The following is a 20,466-nucleotide window of genomic DNA, read 5'->3' as shown; positions in this document are numbered from 1 at the left end:
TAATTTTCAAATCTGGAATGATTCCATTAATTCCACATTTTCATGGCATGGAATCTGAGAACCCTTATTTGTATATCAAAGAGTTTGAAGAGGTTTGTTCTATATTCATGGACCGGACTTGCACTGAGGAGGTCATTAGACTAAAGTTATTTCCATTTTCCTTGAAAGATAAAGTTAAAACATGATTGAATTCATTAAGACCTAGAACCATAGGCACTTGACAGGAGATGCAAACAGGATTTTTGAAAAAATTCTTCCCAATACATAGGACAAATGCTTTGAAAAGACAGATCATGAATTTTTCTCAAAAGGATTCTGAAACTTTTTATCAATGTTGGGAAAGATTCAAAGATCTATTAGATTCATGCCCACACCATGGTTATGAATATTAGCTTGTGATTAGTTTTTTTATGAAAGTTTGACACCTAAAATGTGCCAATTTGTACAAACCATGTATAATGGAGAATTTTTTGACAAAAAGCCCGAGAAGGCATTTGAATATTTTGATTATCTTGCTGAAAATGCCCAATCTTGAGGCACAACTGATGTGCATGATAGGTCTAGGCAAGTTGAGTCTAGTCATGGGAAATATACTTTAAAGGAAGATGATGATTTGCATGTTAAATTAACCTTGCTATCTAGAAAAATAGAAGCCATGGAATTGAAGAAAGTAAATGAAGTGCATGTTGTCCCTAAATTTTCTGAGAAGTGTGGCATATGTGAGGATCATGGGCATTCAACTAATGAATATCCCACGATCCCTGCTTTCAAAGAAGTATTGTTGGACCAATCTAATGCTATAAACATGATACATAAAACATATTCTAGTCCTTTCTCTAATTCTTATAATCCAGGATGGAAGAGCCACCCAAATCTCAATTGGACGGGTGACCAGCATGTAGCTCCAACAACTTTGGCTTCGGGGTCCTCTCAACTCGCAATTCAAGCACCTCTAATGCAAAAGAAGGGACTTGAAGATACGGTTTAGCAATTGAGTGTGACACTTCAACAATTCATGCAAGGTCAAGCAACACTCAACAACCAGAATTCATTGGCAATAAATGACATAAGGAGTTCCCTCACAAGGCTGACTACATCTTTAAGTACCCAAGAGAAGGGTAAATTTCCTACACAATCACAACCAAATCCACAAGGACAGCCTCATCAAGTGCAAGCTGTGATATCCCGTTTTTATGTGTATTTTCACTAAAGGAGTATTTTAATTTAATTAAAATATTAGTTCTTTTATTTTAAATTATTATATTTTAATTGGATTTATTTAGTTGTGATATTTGTTTTATAGAGCTTTCTTAATTTAAATTATCGTTTTGAGTTTAAATTGCTGTGTAATTTATTTTAGTTTGTTTTTGGATTTAAAATTATGTTATTGTTTTTACTAGTTATTTATTATATTTTAGCTTGATGTGGTGTTTAAATTATTTTATTCGTTTTATAGCTTTTAAAGTCGTTTTCGTCGGATTAGTTTCTAGATTCCAGAGGTGAGCACTGGACCTTATTTCTTTTCTTTTTCTCTTTTTCTTTTTACTCTTTTCTTTTTCTTTTCTTTCTTTTCTTTCTTCTTTTTCTCCTCCGGTTTTCCCCTCCCCCACGTGCGTTTCTCTCTCTTTTTCCCCCCATTTTTGCCGTTTTAGTTCCACCCCCAGAACCGCCGCTCACTAGTGATGTTTACGACACCACCCACCCAAAAATCTTCCCCTCCAGCCGACACACCTCCCCACCAAATTTCACCTCCATCCGAGCCATCGTTAGCCGTCACAAGCTCCTCCAAGCCGCGGCGTTTTTGTGCTCCAGCGCCACCGTGGTTCCACCTCCGACCACCATCTTTTTACAATTTCATCACCTACGTCTTGCCATCCTAAACCACCTATTTCCAGCTCCAATACGTTGCCGGAGTAGCCCCCACGAGCTCATCTTCGTTTTGGCCATTTTTCTCTTCCACCGCCATTTCCTCCACCACCCACGACCAACTCTCTCTTCCACTAGCTTTATAAATACCTCTAGGCCATTCCCTATCAATCCCAAGTCTTGGTTTGTCCCCATTCAAAAGTCAGTATTTTACAACCCACGGCCACAATGTATTTTACACTATTATGTTGCTTGTTTTTTGCCGTTTGTAGCTCCTTGATCCTTTGAAAATTATCATATAGCGCTGTAAGTATTTTCAAACTCTATTTTAGATTTAAATATATTATTGCTTTTGCAATAAATTCATTGACTGGTTGGTTATTCTGGACTGAGTCCGAGGAGTCGGGGGTCGGATGGATTTGAGGACGGAGTTGTTTGGTTGTTGCTGATGTTGTGATTTGTTGATAAATTGTGTCTTGAGGTGTGCATTGCATGGTGCATTCATGTGCAAGTATTAAATTGAGAAAAACTGGTTTTATTTATGTAAATGGATTTTCGGGTGCGTGTGTATCACAACCCCAAGCCAAGATAGGGTATTATCTTGGTGGAGCTCCTCTGGTTACTCAGGAGCGTAATATACTGAGTGACGTCCCCTGGGTTGTTGTTGGGAGACAACGGGAGCGGGCGGGATGGTAACGCTCTCATATCGACTCCATGGCCCTTTGTTGGCAAGGGCTAGAGAATGCTTGGCTACGTACATGCGGGGCGCAGAACTGGGCATCGCTCGTTACGAAGTCACACGCATGGTCGTTACCCGTGGTGTGATGATGGGAGACAGGGTGTGCGGATGACCCCTAGGGGAGGTCATGGTGCATTCAGATTAATTGGATATTGAATTGAGTTGGATTTGGGCCAAATGTGACTTTTGGCGTGAGTTGGAAAGTAATATGTTTTCGGGGCCAAATGAGATTTTTGGCGTGCGTGGAAAAATGTGGATTTATGGGATATGTGCATTTGGCGTTCTTTCATGCATATTGTTGAGTTTAATATATTTTTATCTTGTGGCGTTTGGATTATTACTTACCTGCGGCACCATTTTAGTATCGTAGATTTTGATGCAGATGTCGAGGAGGACGAGGAGGCTAAGCCCGAAGCGGCAGCTCCGCCAGAGTTTTGATTTGGAGTTTTTATGTCTTGTATTATGGTTTCGAAACTACATTTGAAACTTGTAATATTTTATTATGTGTGGTTTAAACGGGTTTGTATTAAACAAAAATTCTGGTACTTAGTTATAAGACTTTTATTATCCGATGTATGTTTTTATTGTACACTTGTTGCATGTATACTTACTTGGCACTTGACGATAAGATGGTGACCCGTGTTGTCATCATCCCGACGCTTCGATTTCCACATGTCCGTACGTGGGAGTTGGGGGCGTCACACAAGCAGTACGTGAGGATCCTAACTTAAAGTCGGTCAAAGCGGTGACTACTTTAAGAAGCAGTAAGGTGGTAGACATTCCAGCACATGAGCCATGCAATTATAGTAAGGTTTCTAACCCTTCTAATAAAGATGGAGAGCATGTGTCTGATGAGCATGAGAAAATTGATTGTCCTATACCTGCTCCTTTTCCTCAGAGATTAGTTCTGTTGCATAAAGATTAGCATCTCGCTGAAATTCTTGTGGTTTTTAGGCAAGTTAGAATTAACATCCCCTTGTTAGATGCTATTCAGCAAATTCCTGCCTATGCAAAATTTTTAAAGGATTTATGCACACTGTGAAAAGAAAATTAAATGTGCATAAGAAAGCTTTCTTCACTAAGCAGGTTAGTGCTATCATTCAGAGTAATACACCACCTAAATATAAGGATCCTGGAGCACCTACAATTGCTTGTGTGATAGGAAATTCAAAAATTGGTCACGCTTTGTTGGATCTTGGTTCAAGTGTCAATTTATTACACTGTGTATGAACAACTTGGTTTAGGTGAACTGAAATCAACACCTATCATTTTGTAACTTGCTGATAGATCTATAAAAATGCCTAGGGGTATAGTTGAGGATGTTTTGGTTCAAGTTGATAAATTTTACTATCCTGTGAATTTTGTGGTGCTTGATATGAACTTGTCAACTCTATCTACTTTCCAAGCTCCTATAATTCTTGGTAGACCATTTCTTGCTACATCTAATGTATTAATTAATTGTAGAAGTGAAATTTTGAAATTGAGTTTTGGAAACATGACATTGGAGCTGAATATCTTTAATACTTGCAGACAACCTCAAGATTAGAAGAAGTTAAGGAAGTTAATTTGCTGGAAAATATCCTTGATGAGGATTTTCACTTGAATCTTCCTTCTACTGATTTACAATTGTCATTAGAAAGTGTTCTAAGTGATGTAAATATACTTAAGGATACTTCTAATGTTTCTTTTGCAGGAACTAGTCATGGGGTACTTTGGCAACCAATGTTTAAAGAGTCGCCACCTTGGACAGCACCCATTAAGCCATCTTCAGATGACAAACACCATCTCATTGGAGCATTCAGAACATTTGAAAGTCCAAATCTGAGGTTAAATCATTTTTTTTATGATAACCTTTACTTTTTTAAATATCATTCTGACCAAATTTCTCGAAAATGTATACCCAACAAACACATCCAATGTAAGATTTTTGATCTTGGTAAGTTAAGGTCTCAGTGGAATAGGCCTTATGTGGTGCAAAACTGTTTTTCCATATAAAACTGTTGAGATTACCAATCCTCAAAATGAAAACACTTTCAAAGTAAATGACCAACGACTTAAACATTTTTTGGGAAAACTTTCACCTGAGGATACTTCCATTCCTTTGGAAGATCCTACTTATTCTCATGATCCTTAGTTCATTTCTGTTTTGCTTTAATTTTTTTTTTCTGTTCTTATTTATTTCACTTCTATATTTTGTTCTTTCATTCATTTTTTTTTTTCATTCTATCTTTTCAGGTTCAGCACTGTTTAGTTCATTTTTTTTTTTCATTTTTACTTTCATGATCCACTCAGCCATCTCAGGTATTTCCTTCGGCCCTATTCTCTTTCTTGCCTTGTTTATTCATGATTTGCAGTGAGGACACTACCCATTTTTAATTGGGGGGTAAGGAGAGTACTCTACCACTTAGTCTTTTAGGATTTATAATTGTGGGGTCTAAATTTTTTTTTTCCGACAAGTTACTGATTTCACACTTCTCTACTTAAGATCAGATAGTTGTAGTCTTGGGTTACATTAATTCCCACTGGTTTAGGTTTAAGTTCAACACAGGACCTTATGATAAGTCTTAACAACTCAAACTTAGGCAATGTATTTCAAAACTATTGATTGATAACCCTAATAGACACAAGATAGATACTTTTGTTGTTTGATTGATGTCAATCAGTGGTTTTCATCTAAGCAACTAGTAAGAACTATAATAAATCATATCTTAATGGCCTAGGAAAAGTGAATGAGAAACTCCAAAAAAAAAAAAAAATTGGAGGTAAAAATACATGAGAAAAAGGACAGGCCAGAGATTAAAAAAAAAAATGTTTCAAGTGCATTGGAAAAGGCTGACTATCACTGGGATCCGTCAAAAAAAAAGGGGGGGTCTTTCAAAGTGTGATAGCATGAAAGCCGTCAATGTAATGGTTTTGAATTAGAGTAAAGACCTTTTGGTTTTTCTTGAAAAAGTTGCTAGGCTGAAACTATTGTGAGAAATCTTGAAACCAACAAATGGTAATCTGTTCACATACTTGATGCACTCAAAGATCTGCAGCTTAGATACATTCCCCTTGTTTGAGTTCTTGAGAATTTTGTAAGTCTTTGTGTTGAACTGTAACCTGACCTAACTACATTTTAACACCCGAGATTTCAATATGATTTGATTTTTTGTAGAGATTTTTTAGTTCAATAACTTATTCTTGGATCCTTAATTTTTTTTTCGCATTATTTACTAGAGACTACAATAAGCTAGTTGGGGGATGTGATAAAGTGTCAAAACTACATAATTAAATTGTTAAAGTGACTAAATTGTTTAACCAAAATGAATTAAGCACTTAATTATAGAGTAGATTATGACATTTGAGTAAATTAATAAATTCTGATATTTTGTACTTAAAAAGATTTATAATGTAGTTATTTTACATCAGAATTAATATCTCGTACTTTACTCATTTTGTATCTTACTTAAATGTTGCAAGACATTATTAAAAAATAAGATTTTGTAACAAATGGGTATTTTTAGAATCATTTAACTATGCACAAAGAAATTAGTAGTAGAGCAAGATGCAAGAGCTGGACAATAGGGATACGGCAGAAAATCACGCAGACTCAAGGGGCAAATTTGATTCTTGACTATTGGGGACATTTGTGGAATTTTATTTTATTTGAAATCACTTGGTTTGGACGGTAAAAAGTTCTTTTAGTGGGTCGTCATTATTTCTCGCTTTATTAGAAGGCGTGGTGTAGAGAGCCCTCCCTCACCCTTTAGTTATTTATTTTATTTTATTTTCTTTGTCTTGTGAGGGTCGGTGGGGTCCCTCTCTCTTGGCTGGTTTTGTTTTTTATTTTCTTGCTAAGTTCTAAGTTCTTCTAGACGAGAGGTGGCTGATTATATTTTTATTTTTTTTCTTTTCTTTGTTTTGTTTTCTTTAGAGATATGGGACAGTCGGCACAAGGCCGGGGGATATTCATTCCTTTTTAGTTTCTTTTGGTTTTTAGTTTTGAGGCGACGAAACCCTCACTCTCTCTGGCTGGGAGTTCTTTTTATTATTTTCTTTGGTTAGTTTTGTGGAGACGCAGAGCGAAGGATTTCATTCGGCGGCAGCTTGTTTCATTTTTCTTTTTTGGATTATTGCAGAACTGGGGGAGACGGCTTGGGCTGCTCTCATTCGGTCATTTGTATTTTACTTGCTTTAAGTTTTGGTTTTCAGTTTGTTATTTTTATTCTTCTATCTTTATTTTCATATAACAATTTAAAATATTAAGATTCATCAATTTTTAGACATTTTGTTAATTTAGAAATGATAGGCTAGAATTGAGATTCAATGAGTAACTTATAATTTGGGGTTGGACTTTCATGAAAATTATGAAATTTTAAATGATTAACTTGATAGATTGTATTTCATTTTACTTATGGGAAGGAACCCATAAGTAAAATTCATATATTCTTGAACTTGAACAGTTGTAGACATGAACGCACGATAGATGCTTGAACTTGTAACAAGACTTTGATAACTTTCTTTCACTTTTACACTTAATATAAAATATGTCAAACACCTTGATTGTACTGTAAAGTGTGCTTATTGTTAATTTAACCGATCATAATCTCTTGAAATAAGAAAATAGTTGAGAGAAGATGAACTTAGAGGTAAAACCAACTTCAAATTAGAAATGGGTGAAAATTGCATCCCAAGTACTTGTTTTATTGCTTCTTGTAAGTTTAATTCAACTTCTACATTTTTTCCTTAAGTCTCTTGGTTTTGGATAATTTTAGAAACATAGATTCACATTTATTTTCATCTCTTGTACTCGATACCTCTTTTACATAAAAAAAAAAATGCCACAAATACTTTGATAACCCTTTGTTCCTATGGAATACGATCCTGGACTTATCATTGATACAACTTGACACTTCTACATTTGGAAACACATTCGAGAATGAGTCAATCGCGTAGCGATGTATCATGAGATGTGTATCGTAGTGATGTGTGTAGTAGTGTGGATGGAAGAGAGTTGACATGAGTGTACTTTGTACTAGGTTGTGATATACCGGATGACGTGTCACGAAGGGTTGGATGGCATAGCAGAGAAGTATGGAGTGTATGGTGCAGCGTCGGGAAACTGTGTAATAGTGTCTCAAAGCAATGGTGATGTGGTTGTAGTCCAAGGTAACGAGTGTTGTCTTGAGGCTGACTTGTGGCTGAAGATATGTGTGAAGCGGTGAAAAGGTATCAGAGAGTGCAGCAGAAGCATGATGGGCATCGTGTTGTTACTCGGGAAATGGTCTCGAGCCGCATAATATGATAAAGGCACATTTCTGGATGCAGTCCTCTTGTTAAATGACGGGAACTGTGTAACAGTGTCCCGAAACAATGGTGATTTGGCCCTTGGTCCAGGGTGATGGGTGTCACCTTGTGATTGACTTATGGCTAAGAGTATAAGGAAGTGGTGGAAAAGTATTAGAGTGTGCAACGGAAGTATGATGGGCATCGTGACGTGACTCGGGATTAGTCTCGAGCTGCGTGACGTGACAGAGCTGCATTTATGGATGTAGTCTTCTCCTATCAAGTGTTGGGATGAACTTGTACAGGGTCGGGAAGTAGGAAGAGTCCTATCGACCGGGTTTGAACAAGTTGGTATTGGAGTATGGAGCTTATTTATACAAGCGGATGTTCATTGGAATTATAAGTTACTCTTAGGTAATAAAAGGGGATGAGATACATGTGCCTCTGGCTAGACACGTGTGTTGGACAGGTTTACCATATGTAATGGGTAATTTGTCCTGATCACGGTTACATGGTGTTTTAGCCCCAGAGTTATCTTGAATTCATGTAGCCTGACTGGTTGAGAATGATGATTTAGTATGGGCTAGGATACGTGAAGGTAGTGACGAGTATATAGTCTAAGGTTAGGACGCATGACTTTGTTGGTCGGAATCATGCGTCAAATTTTGGAAATAGAAGAACGAGATGGAGGTCTTAGTATCTTAACCCTAAGGTGAATCACAAAGGTTTACTTGAAGGAATAAGACCCGAATATTTTAGTATAGTAAATGACACGTAAGAGTCCAGGGATGGATGGAGAGTGTTCCGAGTGAGGCATAGTTCTATTTTTAGAATAGTTACTTATGCATTAGATAGATGATGACTTAAGGTTATGTGTATACATGTAGGTTGCCATCTGACAAGCACATGAATGGACTGCATAGATTGAGTATGACATGAAGTCTAGGTTAATATTACGTTCATACTTTTCTAGAGTTTTTCTTTATACAAACGAAGATGAAGACAAAAGCTTTTCTCAAAAAGGAAAATGACACCTTTTCTCCACGAATACACGTTTTAAAAAAGAAAAAGAATGAAACATAAGTTTTTATGTATAAGTACATAGTGGCCTTCTTGATAGCCCATTTTTACACACCCAAAGTATATATATGTATGCATGTGAATGGATATTATAAATAGTACGTATTGTATATATGTTTACAAAAAGAAAATAAAAGAAAGAAAACAAATTTTTAAAATAACTCTCTCTCCTAAAAATGACTCTTTCTGTACAACTTTTCTTATAATAAAAGAAAGAAAACCATTTTCTATTAAAGAAACTTATTTTAAAATGACTTTTACAAAAGAAATGAGAGAAAACCTTTTTTTTTAATTAAAACTTTTATGAACCATAAGAACTGAAGAATCGTAAGAACTGTAAAGGATTGAAGGACTGTAAAGGAAAGGAAATGATTGAAAAGGAATGAATAGATTGAATGTATGATGTATGAAAATACGTAACGGTCACATGGACTGAAATAGAAATGGTACCAAATGAATGGACTGGACTGGGCAGATTACAATGCCGAGTAAGTAGTATTAGTAGTGCACCCAGTGCTACACCCTGACGGAATGGATTCTCAAATCGTGGCCATTGGCAGAATCAGGTCCAAAAGATTGCTAACCCTAGCACACGGGGCATAACAGTGTGCAATGGCCAATTAAAGTGATAAGAATGAATGCATGTATGTATGGACAAACGGAATGCATGAATGTACGTAAGTAAGAAAAGATGAACGAATGAATGTATGTATGCATGAATGTACCTAAAAAGATAAATGCATGAAAAGACTCTTTAAGAAATGAAGGCAGCGAGCGTGGGAAACTGTTTAAAAGAAGAAAGCGTGTTTTAAAAGAAAAACCCCACCTCGCAACGTTTTTAAAATGAAAAGAAAGACTTATGCATGTTAAGTACAAATGTACGTATGGAATGATAAAAACATGACTGAAAATCTATGTTATTATATTTTAATTGTATAAAGTAATGCTTACGAGTCATCGACTCATTTTAGTTTTTATGTGTGCCCTCCCAGGCACAAGATGAGCATAATAGGTTAGGACGGGCACAGCTCAAGGGGGAAGAGCACGAAGGCCTAGGCAAGATGTTTTATATTGGAAACTTTAATTATGACATTTAATGTTTTCCACTATAATCTTTTAAATGAGAAAATGAATTTTATTTATAGCATGGAGTCTTTTGTATCCTGGCATGAAAGGAAACATAATTTTCGTCTATTTTTATCAAAATCGTTGTGAAAAGGACCCTCCAGTCCGGGGAGGTTTTGTGGACCGGACCGGACCTATTCGGTCCAGGATTTTCCCAGTCCGGTTCTATTCGGTCCGGTCGGTCCATTCGGTCCAAGGTTTTTTTTTTTATCTATTGACATTTTTTTTAATATTTATGTAATTATATTGTAATATATTTAATATATATACATATAGTATTATATATATATTAGTAATATGCTAATACTATTAGTCTATTAGTAATAATATTATAACTAATAAATATATATAATAATAACTATACTATAACTAATAACTATATGTAATAATAGTAATAGTGATAACTATATATTTATGTAATATGCTAATATTTAATGACATTTTTTTAATATTTATGTAATTATATTGTAATATATTTAATATATATACATATAGTATACTATTATATATATTAGTAATATGCTAATACTATTAGTCTATTAGTAATAATACTATAACTAATAAATATATGTAATAATAACTATACTATAACTAATAACTATATGTAATAATAGTAATAGTGATAATTATATACGTAACTATATGTAATACTAATAACTAATACTATTAGTCTATTAGTACTAATAACTATACTAGTACTAATACTATAACTAATAACTATATGTAATGATAGTAATACTATATGTAATACTATATTAAATAATAGTAATACTCTTATTACTAATACTCTATGTAGTTATAGTGATTTAATACTAACATATTATATATTAAGCTAACTATACTAATACTATTATAAATTTACAAATATATGATATATTATAATTTATTCTATAACTTTTATAATATGTTAATACATTAATATATATACTAGTATTATATATATATATATATATATATATTTTTGATCGGTTATACTAGTACTATATATTATAGTTAATAGTTATACATTAAAGAATATAGTAACACATTGATACTAAATATATATAGTTATAGACTTATAATGATTTAGTTATTATGAATTTATAATTAGTATAACTATATAATTGTATTAGTATTAGACTATTAATAATTCAATTTGGCTATATTATATTAGTAATATTAGTTATGTTGAATCAATTAGTTAGTATAACTATACATAGTATTAATTATAGTGATTAGTATAACTATATAAATTATATAATAGTATATTAGTATTAATAGTAGGCTATTAGTATAGGTCACTATAACTATTGTTGAAGTATTAGTTATAGTGATTTAGTATAACTATAGTCTATATTAGACTATTAATATTTTTTTATACCATATATAATTATATAATTAATAATATACAACTATTATATAAATAATATATATAAATAATTTTTTTTTTATTTCTATTCGGTCCGGTCCGGGGTGAAAAACTCTAAGACCGGGACCGGACCGAATCTTTTCGGTCCCTTAAAAATGGGACCGGACCGGACCGGACCCAATTCGGTTCGGTCTGGTCCGGTCTAAACAGTGCCAGTTCGGTCGGTTTTGCTGGTCCGGACCGGCCGATGCTCCCCCCTAATTATAATCAGTTTATTGAGGTTGTCTATGAATTTTAATTAGGCTCAAAGGCCCAAAAGTGTATTTGAAGGTATGCTAAGAAGTAGTGAGTGATTTAATATCACATGATCATCTACGACTGCAAATGTCAGTTAAATTATTGCATATATAAAATTTATTTGTCTTCCATGCATGCTTCTTCTATGGTTGTCTTGTAACCACGATTTTCCTTCATAAAAAATAAGGGATTATTAATAAAATTTAGAGTGTGGTCACTCATGATGCACCTGTGGCCCTGACACTTAAAAAGAAAAGGAAAGGTGCAACTTGGACTTTTTGACGGCCCAATATTCAATTGTAAAGATTTTAGAAACGTGATTACGAAAACCTCTTTTATGGTGTAGGACTATTCCCTTGGTCGATGGTAACAGATTCTAATGACATGATCATTTGCGACTCTCAGCTTGTAACTTCAGACAATCGGGCATAGGTGCTGCACTTGTATATGTCTCGTGTAATTGGGTTACGTCTAATTTTCTCATTAATAAAATGCATGCTTCTTTACTGAGAAAGAAAATAGTGCAGGATTCAGCATAATTGCACTACATAGTCTGGCTTTATTTTTTTTTATTATTTATTATTTATTTTTTGCTTTCGTTCTACCAGCTTGGTACTTTAAATTTGAGGGGGTGAAAGAAACAGTTTCTGTGGCATCAATGGGATCGTCATCGCAAAGTTCTTGTAAATTTTCTTTTTGAAAGCCGTTTTTCATTTGCTCGTGGTGGAGACGTTTTAAAGTTATTCGAACTATAGGAAAAATCGGGCGTAACTCATTCATTGGCTAGCAGACATCTATCTGGTATATTTAGCACATGCACATCTTCACTTACAAGTTATAAATCAGGACGTCTGCTTAAACGTTGATATGAGTCTCTCGCAAAATTTACTTCTAGCTAATAGTCTTTGAATATTAAAAACAAGAGGTCATGCTCACATGAAGTAAATGGCTGACCTCGTGTATATATATATATTATGGAATTCAACTCACTATCGTCAACATACATATATTTGCTAGCGCCACTTGAAAGCCCGACTGAACATACGTTGTCAGAACGAAAGTTAGCACTTTTTATTCAAAACTAAATTAGATATCCGATAGGATCCCCCCATCTTTATTCTAGGGATGCACGAATGTAATAGCTAGGATTTTATCAAAGCTTCAGTTTCCTGAGGTATATTTAACAGTTACGCTATCCGGAATATATAACAGGAATCCATATTATATTGTTAGCATTTGCAAATCTCAATCTTTCCCCAAATCGAAGAGTTGTTTTTACAAACATCTACGCGACTCTCACATATAAAGTTGCACTAGGATTTTGGGACAAAAGAAAGAGTTACCTTACAAATTGCAAGTTTGCAACAAAAAGGAAAAGAAAGGAAACAAATAGGCCATGTTGTCACATATAAGTAAACTTAATTTATTAAATATCAAATGCTGTTTATGGCATAATATGTGGACAATACTCTTTTTCATAGCCTTGAGCAACTAGCCAAGCTTTCTTACTAAAAGATAAAAAAGAACATAAATAGTTGGAAAATTTTATTAGCAAAGAAACGAGTCAACTTATATCCTCAATCACTTTTTATTCCTCCGGGACCATCATATAAAATCAAACGTCTCCAATATCCATTACGATATCCAGAATCAGAAACACTATATGATTTTGGATCTGATTCATATAACACTGCATCACCTGGATTCACAAATTTAGATTGTGAATTCTCATATGAAATTGCAATAAGATGACTATGTGCTGCATAACTTGTGTCCCCATGGGGATGAATGCCAGTACCCATAGGTGGACTTGGTTGGTCCAAAGGACTATACACTTCTCCCCCCCAATCGGCTTGGTTACCGAAGTCATTAAATCTTCCAAATGCTTTTGTTGGCCACAGACCGACCTTAGGCAGATCATCATACGATTGTAATAGCCACACAGATTCTCTTGAATTTGGTCCTGTGCTCATATAATCCTTGCGATGGTAACAAGTGCAATATATAACAATGTCAGTCTATGCAAATTATATATGAACACATCTATACTTAAGTTATTTATCTTCTTCTATGGATTAAGTCAGTAAGCTGGTGGACATGGTGTGTATATTAATGGCATTTACCTTGCTGATCCTCAATTTTAGAGCATATTGAGGTTCTCCTACAACTGAAATTTTTTCGAGGGGCCAACCTAGAGGTATTTGAGAACTGAGTTGTATGTATCCTGGACATTGTTGATTGAAACATTGCGTTCTTCCATTCAAGTAATAGAGTTTAAAGTCATTGAATAAGCTAAATGAAAATGAAATATTTTACTTTGTTACGAAGAGAAAAGAAATAAGCATTGAACATGGCTTACTAATACTCACCACGATATGAGTAAACAATCGAGTCTTGTTATCTTTGAATAATGATGGATTCACCTAAAATACATTCACGCTGGATCTTAAGATTTGTTGTGAAGTTGAGAAAGGTTAACAGCCAACGACAAAAAATTTAAAATCAGAAGACTTACCATCAATCCCATTTTCAAGCTATCATCACCATTCGAAAGTGTCATGCGAAATGAGCTATATTGGGAGCCCTCAATACCTTTGGGGTTGAATGCACCAAAGTATGATTCGATTCCATCCATCTTCCTATTCAGATATGGTTTTGTTTGAAGTATTGCATACTGTAGGTGATAACAAAACCCTTATCTCCTTTGAATTGCCAGCGCCAAGATAAACCAACGAATAGAAAATTATTACTTACATGATGTCCGGGTTCTTCCTCTAAATCTGACCTATATATATTTGAGTTTATTTCATCTTTATCTATTTGCCTAATTGGAACTGTTCCATAAGGACAACCTTCATCTTTTAGCCCAATATTCAATGGCAAATCCGTTTTACTTCGCAATCCTTCCATAAATAATTTACTTTTCATCTGGATTATGGTTTTAACAAGTCAGAATAAGATCAACAGCAAGAGTTGGGGAAAACATAGTGCAAATATATCCAAACCTGAAATGAAGCATTCTTCCAAAAAAGGGTGATTAAAATCAAGCTGTTTGTAGAAATCAATACAGTCGTATACGTCTCCATCTTCCTATCAATATGAATTCAGAACAATTTACACCACAAAGTCGGCCAATGTTAAATGATAAAATTGAACTACAGGTGAGATAACACCCTTGACTTGAAAAGGAAATGTTTGTAATTAAAAAGAAAAGTTTTTTAGAAATCTCACGTGGATGCTTCTAATTGCAGACGTACTAAGACTTGTAAGTTGTTCCTTGAATCTGAACTCTTCCTTTCTCGATAATCCCCAATTTGCATCAACCTGATTATGGTTAAGCAGGAGAAACCATACGAACAAGACTAACAGGACGTCCACCCTTGAAGTCATGTCTGATGATAGATATGCAATAGTTTGGTTTAGAAGACTTATATAGAAGTGTATAATTAATGTAGAATTATTGCTATATTTATTAGGAAATAGGGATAAACATTGAGGTCGGCCGGCCTTAACATACCAACCGTATTAATTACAAAATAATTAAAAAGTTTTCGTATAATCGTAATAATGGGAGATAATGTAGAATTGTTGGTGAATTCAACAGGAAATGGCTCTAAAAGGAAATGAGGAAAAGATATTGATGTTGGCCGTCCTTAACATACCAAGTGCATTAATTACAAAGTTTTAAACCATCGTCACATAATCGTCATGATAAAATATACGAGTGAATTAACATCGCGACACAGCATTATTAGGAATTAATGATGGATAATTGTATTGGGTCTAAATTGAGTTTAAATGGTCCTATTAGACAAGCCCACAAGCTATTAGTTTATTGAGGTCGCCCAGGAATTGTAATTAGACTCATGGGCCCAAAATTACTAGTGTATTTTTTTTTTTTTTTTGGAAGAAAACCATCTGGTTTCATTAATGATCACGAAGGATGAGTACATGAAGGATAATTCTCCATACAAATGCTCTCCTCAGAGAGTTTTAAAGCATCCTTAGCTAGATTATGAGCTGCAAAATTACAGGTTCTAGGGGTAAAGTTAAAAGACCAGCTTTGCTGCTTAGTCAGTAACTGCTTGATGTTTCTAATAACTACTCCTGCGCTGTTCCCAGTGTCATTACAGTCTTGAATTGCTTTCACCACCTGTTGTGCATCCCCTTCCAGTATTACTCTTACCAAACCGAGCCTCTTACAGAATGTGACTGCTCTTAGTGCTGCTAAGGATTAAGCCAAATGAGCATCAGGAAAAGAGTCTTTAGGAGACTTTAGGCTTGCATAGATCCTTCCCTGTGAATCTCTGATCACTACCCCTATACCAATCTTGCAATTTATCCTGTCCACTGCCGTGTCCCAATTGGCTTTGTATGTGTGGAGTGGTGGGGCAGACCACTGAGCTGCAGGTTGATTGGTTCTAAGGGAACCTCCATGTCTGACCCGGTTGGCTTCTTGAAAATCAGTTACTGACTGCCTTGCCCACTTAACCACTGATTCTGGGGTGGCAAAACTATCCTCAAAGATCAGGTGGTTCCTTCTTTTCCAGACTTGGCAAGCAATAGCTGCAAACTCATAGGTGGTTTCCTCATCCATGGCCTCAAAAACTAGTGACACAACTTCAGAGAAAGGGGGCTCTAGAGTTTGAAGTTTCTGTAGTCTTCTAGGCCCCACACCCCACACATCTTGTGCTGATTTGCAGGACCAGAGTGCATGAGTTACAGTTTCTTCCTCACTGAGGCACACAGGACATAGAGGTGAATCTATAATTTTCCTTTTGAATAGGTTCCTCTTTGTTGGAAGAGACTCGAGGCTGGCCCTCCACAGCAGCATTTTAGTGGCATTTGGGACTTTTAGCTTCCATATTTTTGACCATATGGACTGTTCCTGCATGCTTCTAGAAGTTTGTCCCAGTTCCCTACCATCGACTTCATTCAGGAGGTAATATGCACTCTTGACTGAAAAAAGGCCATCCTTAGAGCCCCTCCACACTAATTTGTCCGAAGCATTGGTAATACTAAGTGGAATTCTGCAGATCATGTTGGCCTCCTCAATCTCAAACATCTCATGAATTAAACCAGTCTTCCATGAACAGCTTTGCTTGTCAATGAGTTCACTCACCAGAGCACTTTCCCCCATTCCCCTACAAGTTGATTGTACTTTAAAGGAGCTAGGTTTTGGGATCCATTTGTCATGTCATATCTTCACTTTTTCTCCATTGCCAATGTTCCAAAAAAGACCTTCCATAAGGATGGGTCTAGCTGCCAGAAAACTCCTCTACAAGTATGAGGGGTTGCTCCCTAACTTCCCTTGCATAAAGTTGGATTTGTGAAAGTACTTGGCTTTTAGTACTCGAGCTGCAAGGCTATTGGGCTGCTACAAAATCCTCCATCCCTGTTTAGCCAATAAGGCTACATTAAAAAGTTCAAAATCTCTATAGCCAAGGCCCCCTTCCTTCTTTGACTTTCCCAATTGTTTCCAAGGTAACCAATGGGTTTTTGCTTTTTCTCCTCTAGTACCCCACCAGAATTGTTGCATTAGCCTGTTAATGTCATTCAAGATAGTTTTTGGGAGCTTGAAAATGCTCATGCAGTAGGTGGGAATTGCTTGAACAATTGCCTTTAGTAGCACCTCTTTTCCAGCTTGTGACAGAAATTTAATTGTCCAGTTTTGCATCCTTGATCTTATACTTTCTAGGATTGGTCGAAAGGCTGCCTTTTTGTGCTTGCCCACATAAGATGGTAACCCCAAGTACTTCTCGTAGCTTCTTGCTTCCCTTAGACCAACTGAGTGGAGTATTGATTCTTTAATGTCTTCTGGTGTGTTGTTGCTGAAAAACAGTGTGGTTTTGTCCAGATTTAGTCTTTGTCCTGAGGCTGTCTCATACAGCTTGAGGAGTCTTAAAAGTCTGCAGCACTCGAGCACATTTGGTTTACAAAACAATAGACTATCATCTGCAAAAAAGAGATGGTTGATTAGTAATGACCCTTTTGCAAAAGGGAAACCTGTAATAAGTCCCTTCCCCTCAGCTTTGTCAAGGATGTTTCCCAGTACTTCAGTGCATATGAGGAATAGATAAGGAGAGACAGGATCCCCTTGTCTTAAGCCTCTAGATGGGTTAAAAACCTTTTGAGGGCTCCCATTTATCAAGATGGAGTATTGGACAGTGGTCACACACTGCATGATGAGCATGATCCACTCCTTCTCAAAGCCAATTTTCACAAGGACTGCTTCTAGAAAAGCCCATTCGATCCTGTCATAAGCCTTGCTCATGTCCAGTTTTAGTGCCATGTAGCCTTCCTTTTTCCCCCTGATCCTATGTTTCATGGAGTGCATGGCTTCATAAGCCACTGTGATGTTGTCTGAGATCAATCTACCGGGTACAAAGGCACTTTGAGCTGGACTAATGATGTCTGGTAGTAGCTGTTTCAGTCTATTTGCAAGTACTTTTGAGACTACTTTGTAGATTACATTGCATAGGCTGATTGGGCGATATTCAGTTACATGGATGGGGTTCTTCTTCTTGGGGATCAAAACAATGAAAGTGTCATTAATAGACCTGAACCCTGTTCTGTTAATTAACAATTTCTGCACTGCAGTGACTATGTCTTGCCCCACTACTCCCCAGTTGTCTTGATAAAACCCAGATGAGAAGCCATCAGGGCCTGGTGAGCTTAAAGGATTTATATCAAAAACTACATCTTTGATCTCCTCTACAGTGAATGCTTTCCTAAGAGTACCATTCATTTCCTCTGTAATGATGGGCTGTAAGTTGTCAATTGCTTTCGCTATACAACTTGGGTTGGATGTACTGAAAATGTCCTGGAAGTACTCTTGGAAAAGGCTATTGATTCCTTCCTTACTGCTGACCATATTGCCCCTCTCATCGGAAATTCTTCTGATAGTGTTTGTTTGCTTTCTCTGTGATGCACATTTGTGAAAAAATCTTGAGTTTCTATCACCATTCTTGAGCCATAGCTGTTTTGCCCTCTGCTTCCATTTGATTTCTTCCTCCTCCAAAATGTCATTAACTTCTCTTTGAATTTCTTTGATTGTTTCATTGCTGGTTCCAGTATTATCTGCTTGGAGCTGTTGTAACCTGCCCCTCTTGCTGTCTAGTTGTTGTTTTACATTTCCTTTTGCTGACTTTGCCCATGAGCATAACTTTGTCTGCATTTTGCCAAACTGGCCTTAATCTTGTCCATGCTCCCAGTACCCCTCCTGCCTTGGTTCCAAGCATCTTGGATAATCTTCTTACAATCTGGTTTTTTCCCCCATGAGGCTTCATACCTGAAGATCTTCCTTTTGGTTGCTGTTGGTTCCTCAAAATTGCAGCAAGAGATTAATAGAGGTGCATGGTCAGAAGTTATGATGGGAAGAACATAGTTATAACAGTTCTCAAAAAGTTGGATCCATGAGCTACTACCAAAACCTCTATCTAACCTTTCTTTAGTAAAAGCTCTTCCTTCCCTCTTATTACTCCACGTGTACTTTGCTCCAATGTAACCCAGGTCTACTAAGTCACATTCATATAAAGCTTCTCTAAATCTTTCCATCTGAGAGAAAGGTCTAGGAGCAGCTCCTTCTTTCTCCTCGTTACAAAGTATCTCATTGAAATCCCCCATGCACAGCCATGGGCCATTATTCACAGGTTTGAGTAGTTTTAGAAGTTCCCAACTCTCTCTCTTTTTTTTGTACCACCGGGTTGCCATAGAAGCCGGTAACCCTCCAAGGGATGGCCCCTTCCTCCACTGTTATCATTAGTGAAATATGATTATTTGAAAAGGTATGTAATTCTGCACACACCTCCTGTTTCCACATCATGACTAAACCACCACTTCTTCCTATGCTGTCTACTACAAAACTGCACTCAAAACCCAGTCTGTTCCTCACTGTTTCGACCTTGGTTCTTCTACTCTTTGTTTCAGACAAAAATATCACCCTTGGGTCCTTCTCCTTCACCATGAGGCGAAGTTCTCGAACTGTGCGAGGGTTCCCAAGCCCTCGACAGTTCCATACTAAGAAGTTCATGGTGTTTGGCAGGGCTGCTTAGCAGCCTCTGCCTTTGGTTTTTGTTCTTGCTAAGAAGTAGTGGGTGGTTTAATATAACATGATCATCTACAAAAGCAAATGTCAGTTCAATGATTGCATATATAAAATTTATTTGTCTTGACGGACTGCAATTTTATAGCATATTGGTCTCCACCTACAACAAAAGTACTACCAATGGGCCAACGTAGAGGTGTAATTAAGAGAACTGAGTTGTATACATTCATTAAAACAAAGCGTTCTTTCATATGTCCGTTAGATTTTATGAGATCATGAAATAAGATATTTTCTATTAATATGAAAAAGAATATTTTCTTTTGTTAAGATTTAATTCCATCAATTTAGTTAGGAAAGGTATTGTTTGAAGTACCGAATACGAAATGTGATAACCAGTGCAGTAATTCAATTAAATCACTAGCCAACAAAGGGATAAATCTGCAAATATGAACGTGATTACTGCTTAAGTTTAGGATTCTTCATCTATCTCTAACATCTATATTTTCCAACCTACTTTATTTTTATCTCCTCTTCTAGTCGGAAGTATTCTATAATTATTCTTTAGAGGGGGAGGAGCATTTGCTTAGTTTGAAAGCATAGCATCAGGTGGGGTTGGATAGAGAAGCAACGATGTGGAAGCAAAAGTCCCATATTAGATGGTTGGAGGAGAGGGATGCAAATCCTTGGTTTTTTCAT

The 20,466-nt window shown here is 36.1% G+C and overlaps 1 protein-coding gene and 1 non-coding gene across 2 annotated transcripts; both read right to left on the bottom strand.

Annotated features, from left to right (window-relative positions):
- Positions 1 to 273: 273 nt before the first annotated feature.
- On the bottom strand, positions 274 to 381 carry LOC122283601. The gene has a single exon (XR_006230998.1). It is a non-coding gene; the product is annotated as a small nucleolar RNA R71 (small nucleolar RNA).
- A 12,885-nt stretch (positions 382 to 13,266) lies between these two features.
- Positions 13,267 to 14,371, bottom strand: LOC122280359. The gene is made up of 3 exons (XM_043091219.1): positions 14,239 to 14,371; positions 14,093 to 14,146; positions 13,267 to 13,702 (listed from the first exon to the last, which is right to left on the bottom strand). Exons 1-3 carry the CDS (start codon positions 14,356 to 14,358, stop codon positions 13,301 to 13,303), a joined length of 576 nt encoding a protein of 191 aa, XP_042947153.1. The 5' UTR covers positions 14,359 to 14,371; the 3' UTR covers positions 13,267 to 13,300.
- Between the last annotated feature and the right edge of the window lie 6,095 nt (positions 14,372 to 20,466).

This window comes from Carya illinoinensis, chromosome 11 (assembly GCF_018687715.1).
Source record: "Carya illinoinensis cultivar Pawnee chromosome 11, C.illinoinensisPawnee_v1, whole genome shotgun sequence".
Classification (NCBI taxonomy): domain Eukaryota; kingdom Viridiplantae; phylum Streptophyta; class Magnoliopsida; order Fagales; family Juglandaceae; genus Carya; species Carya illinoinensis.
This window is presented reverse-complemented; position numbering and strand designations above follow the sequence as displayed.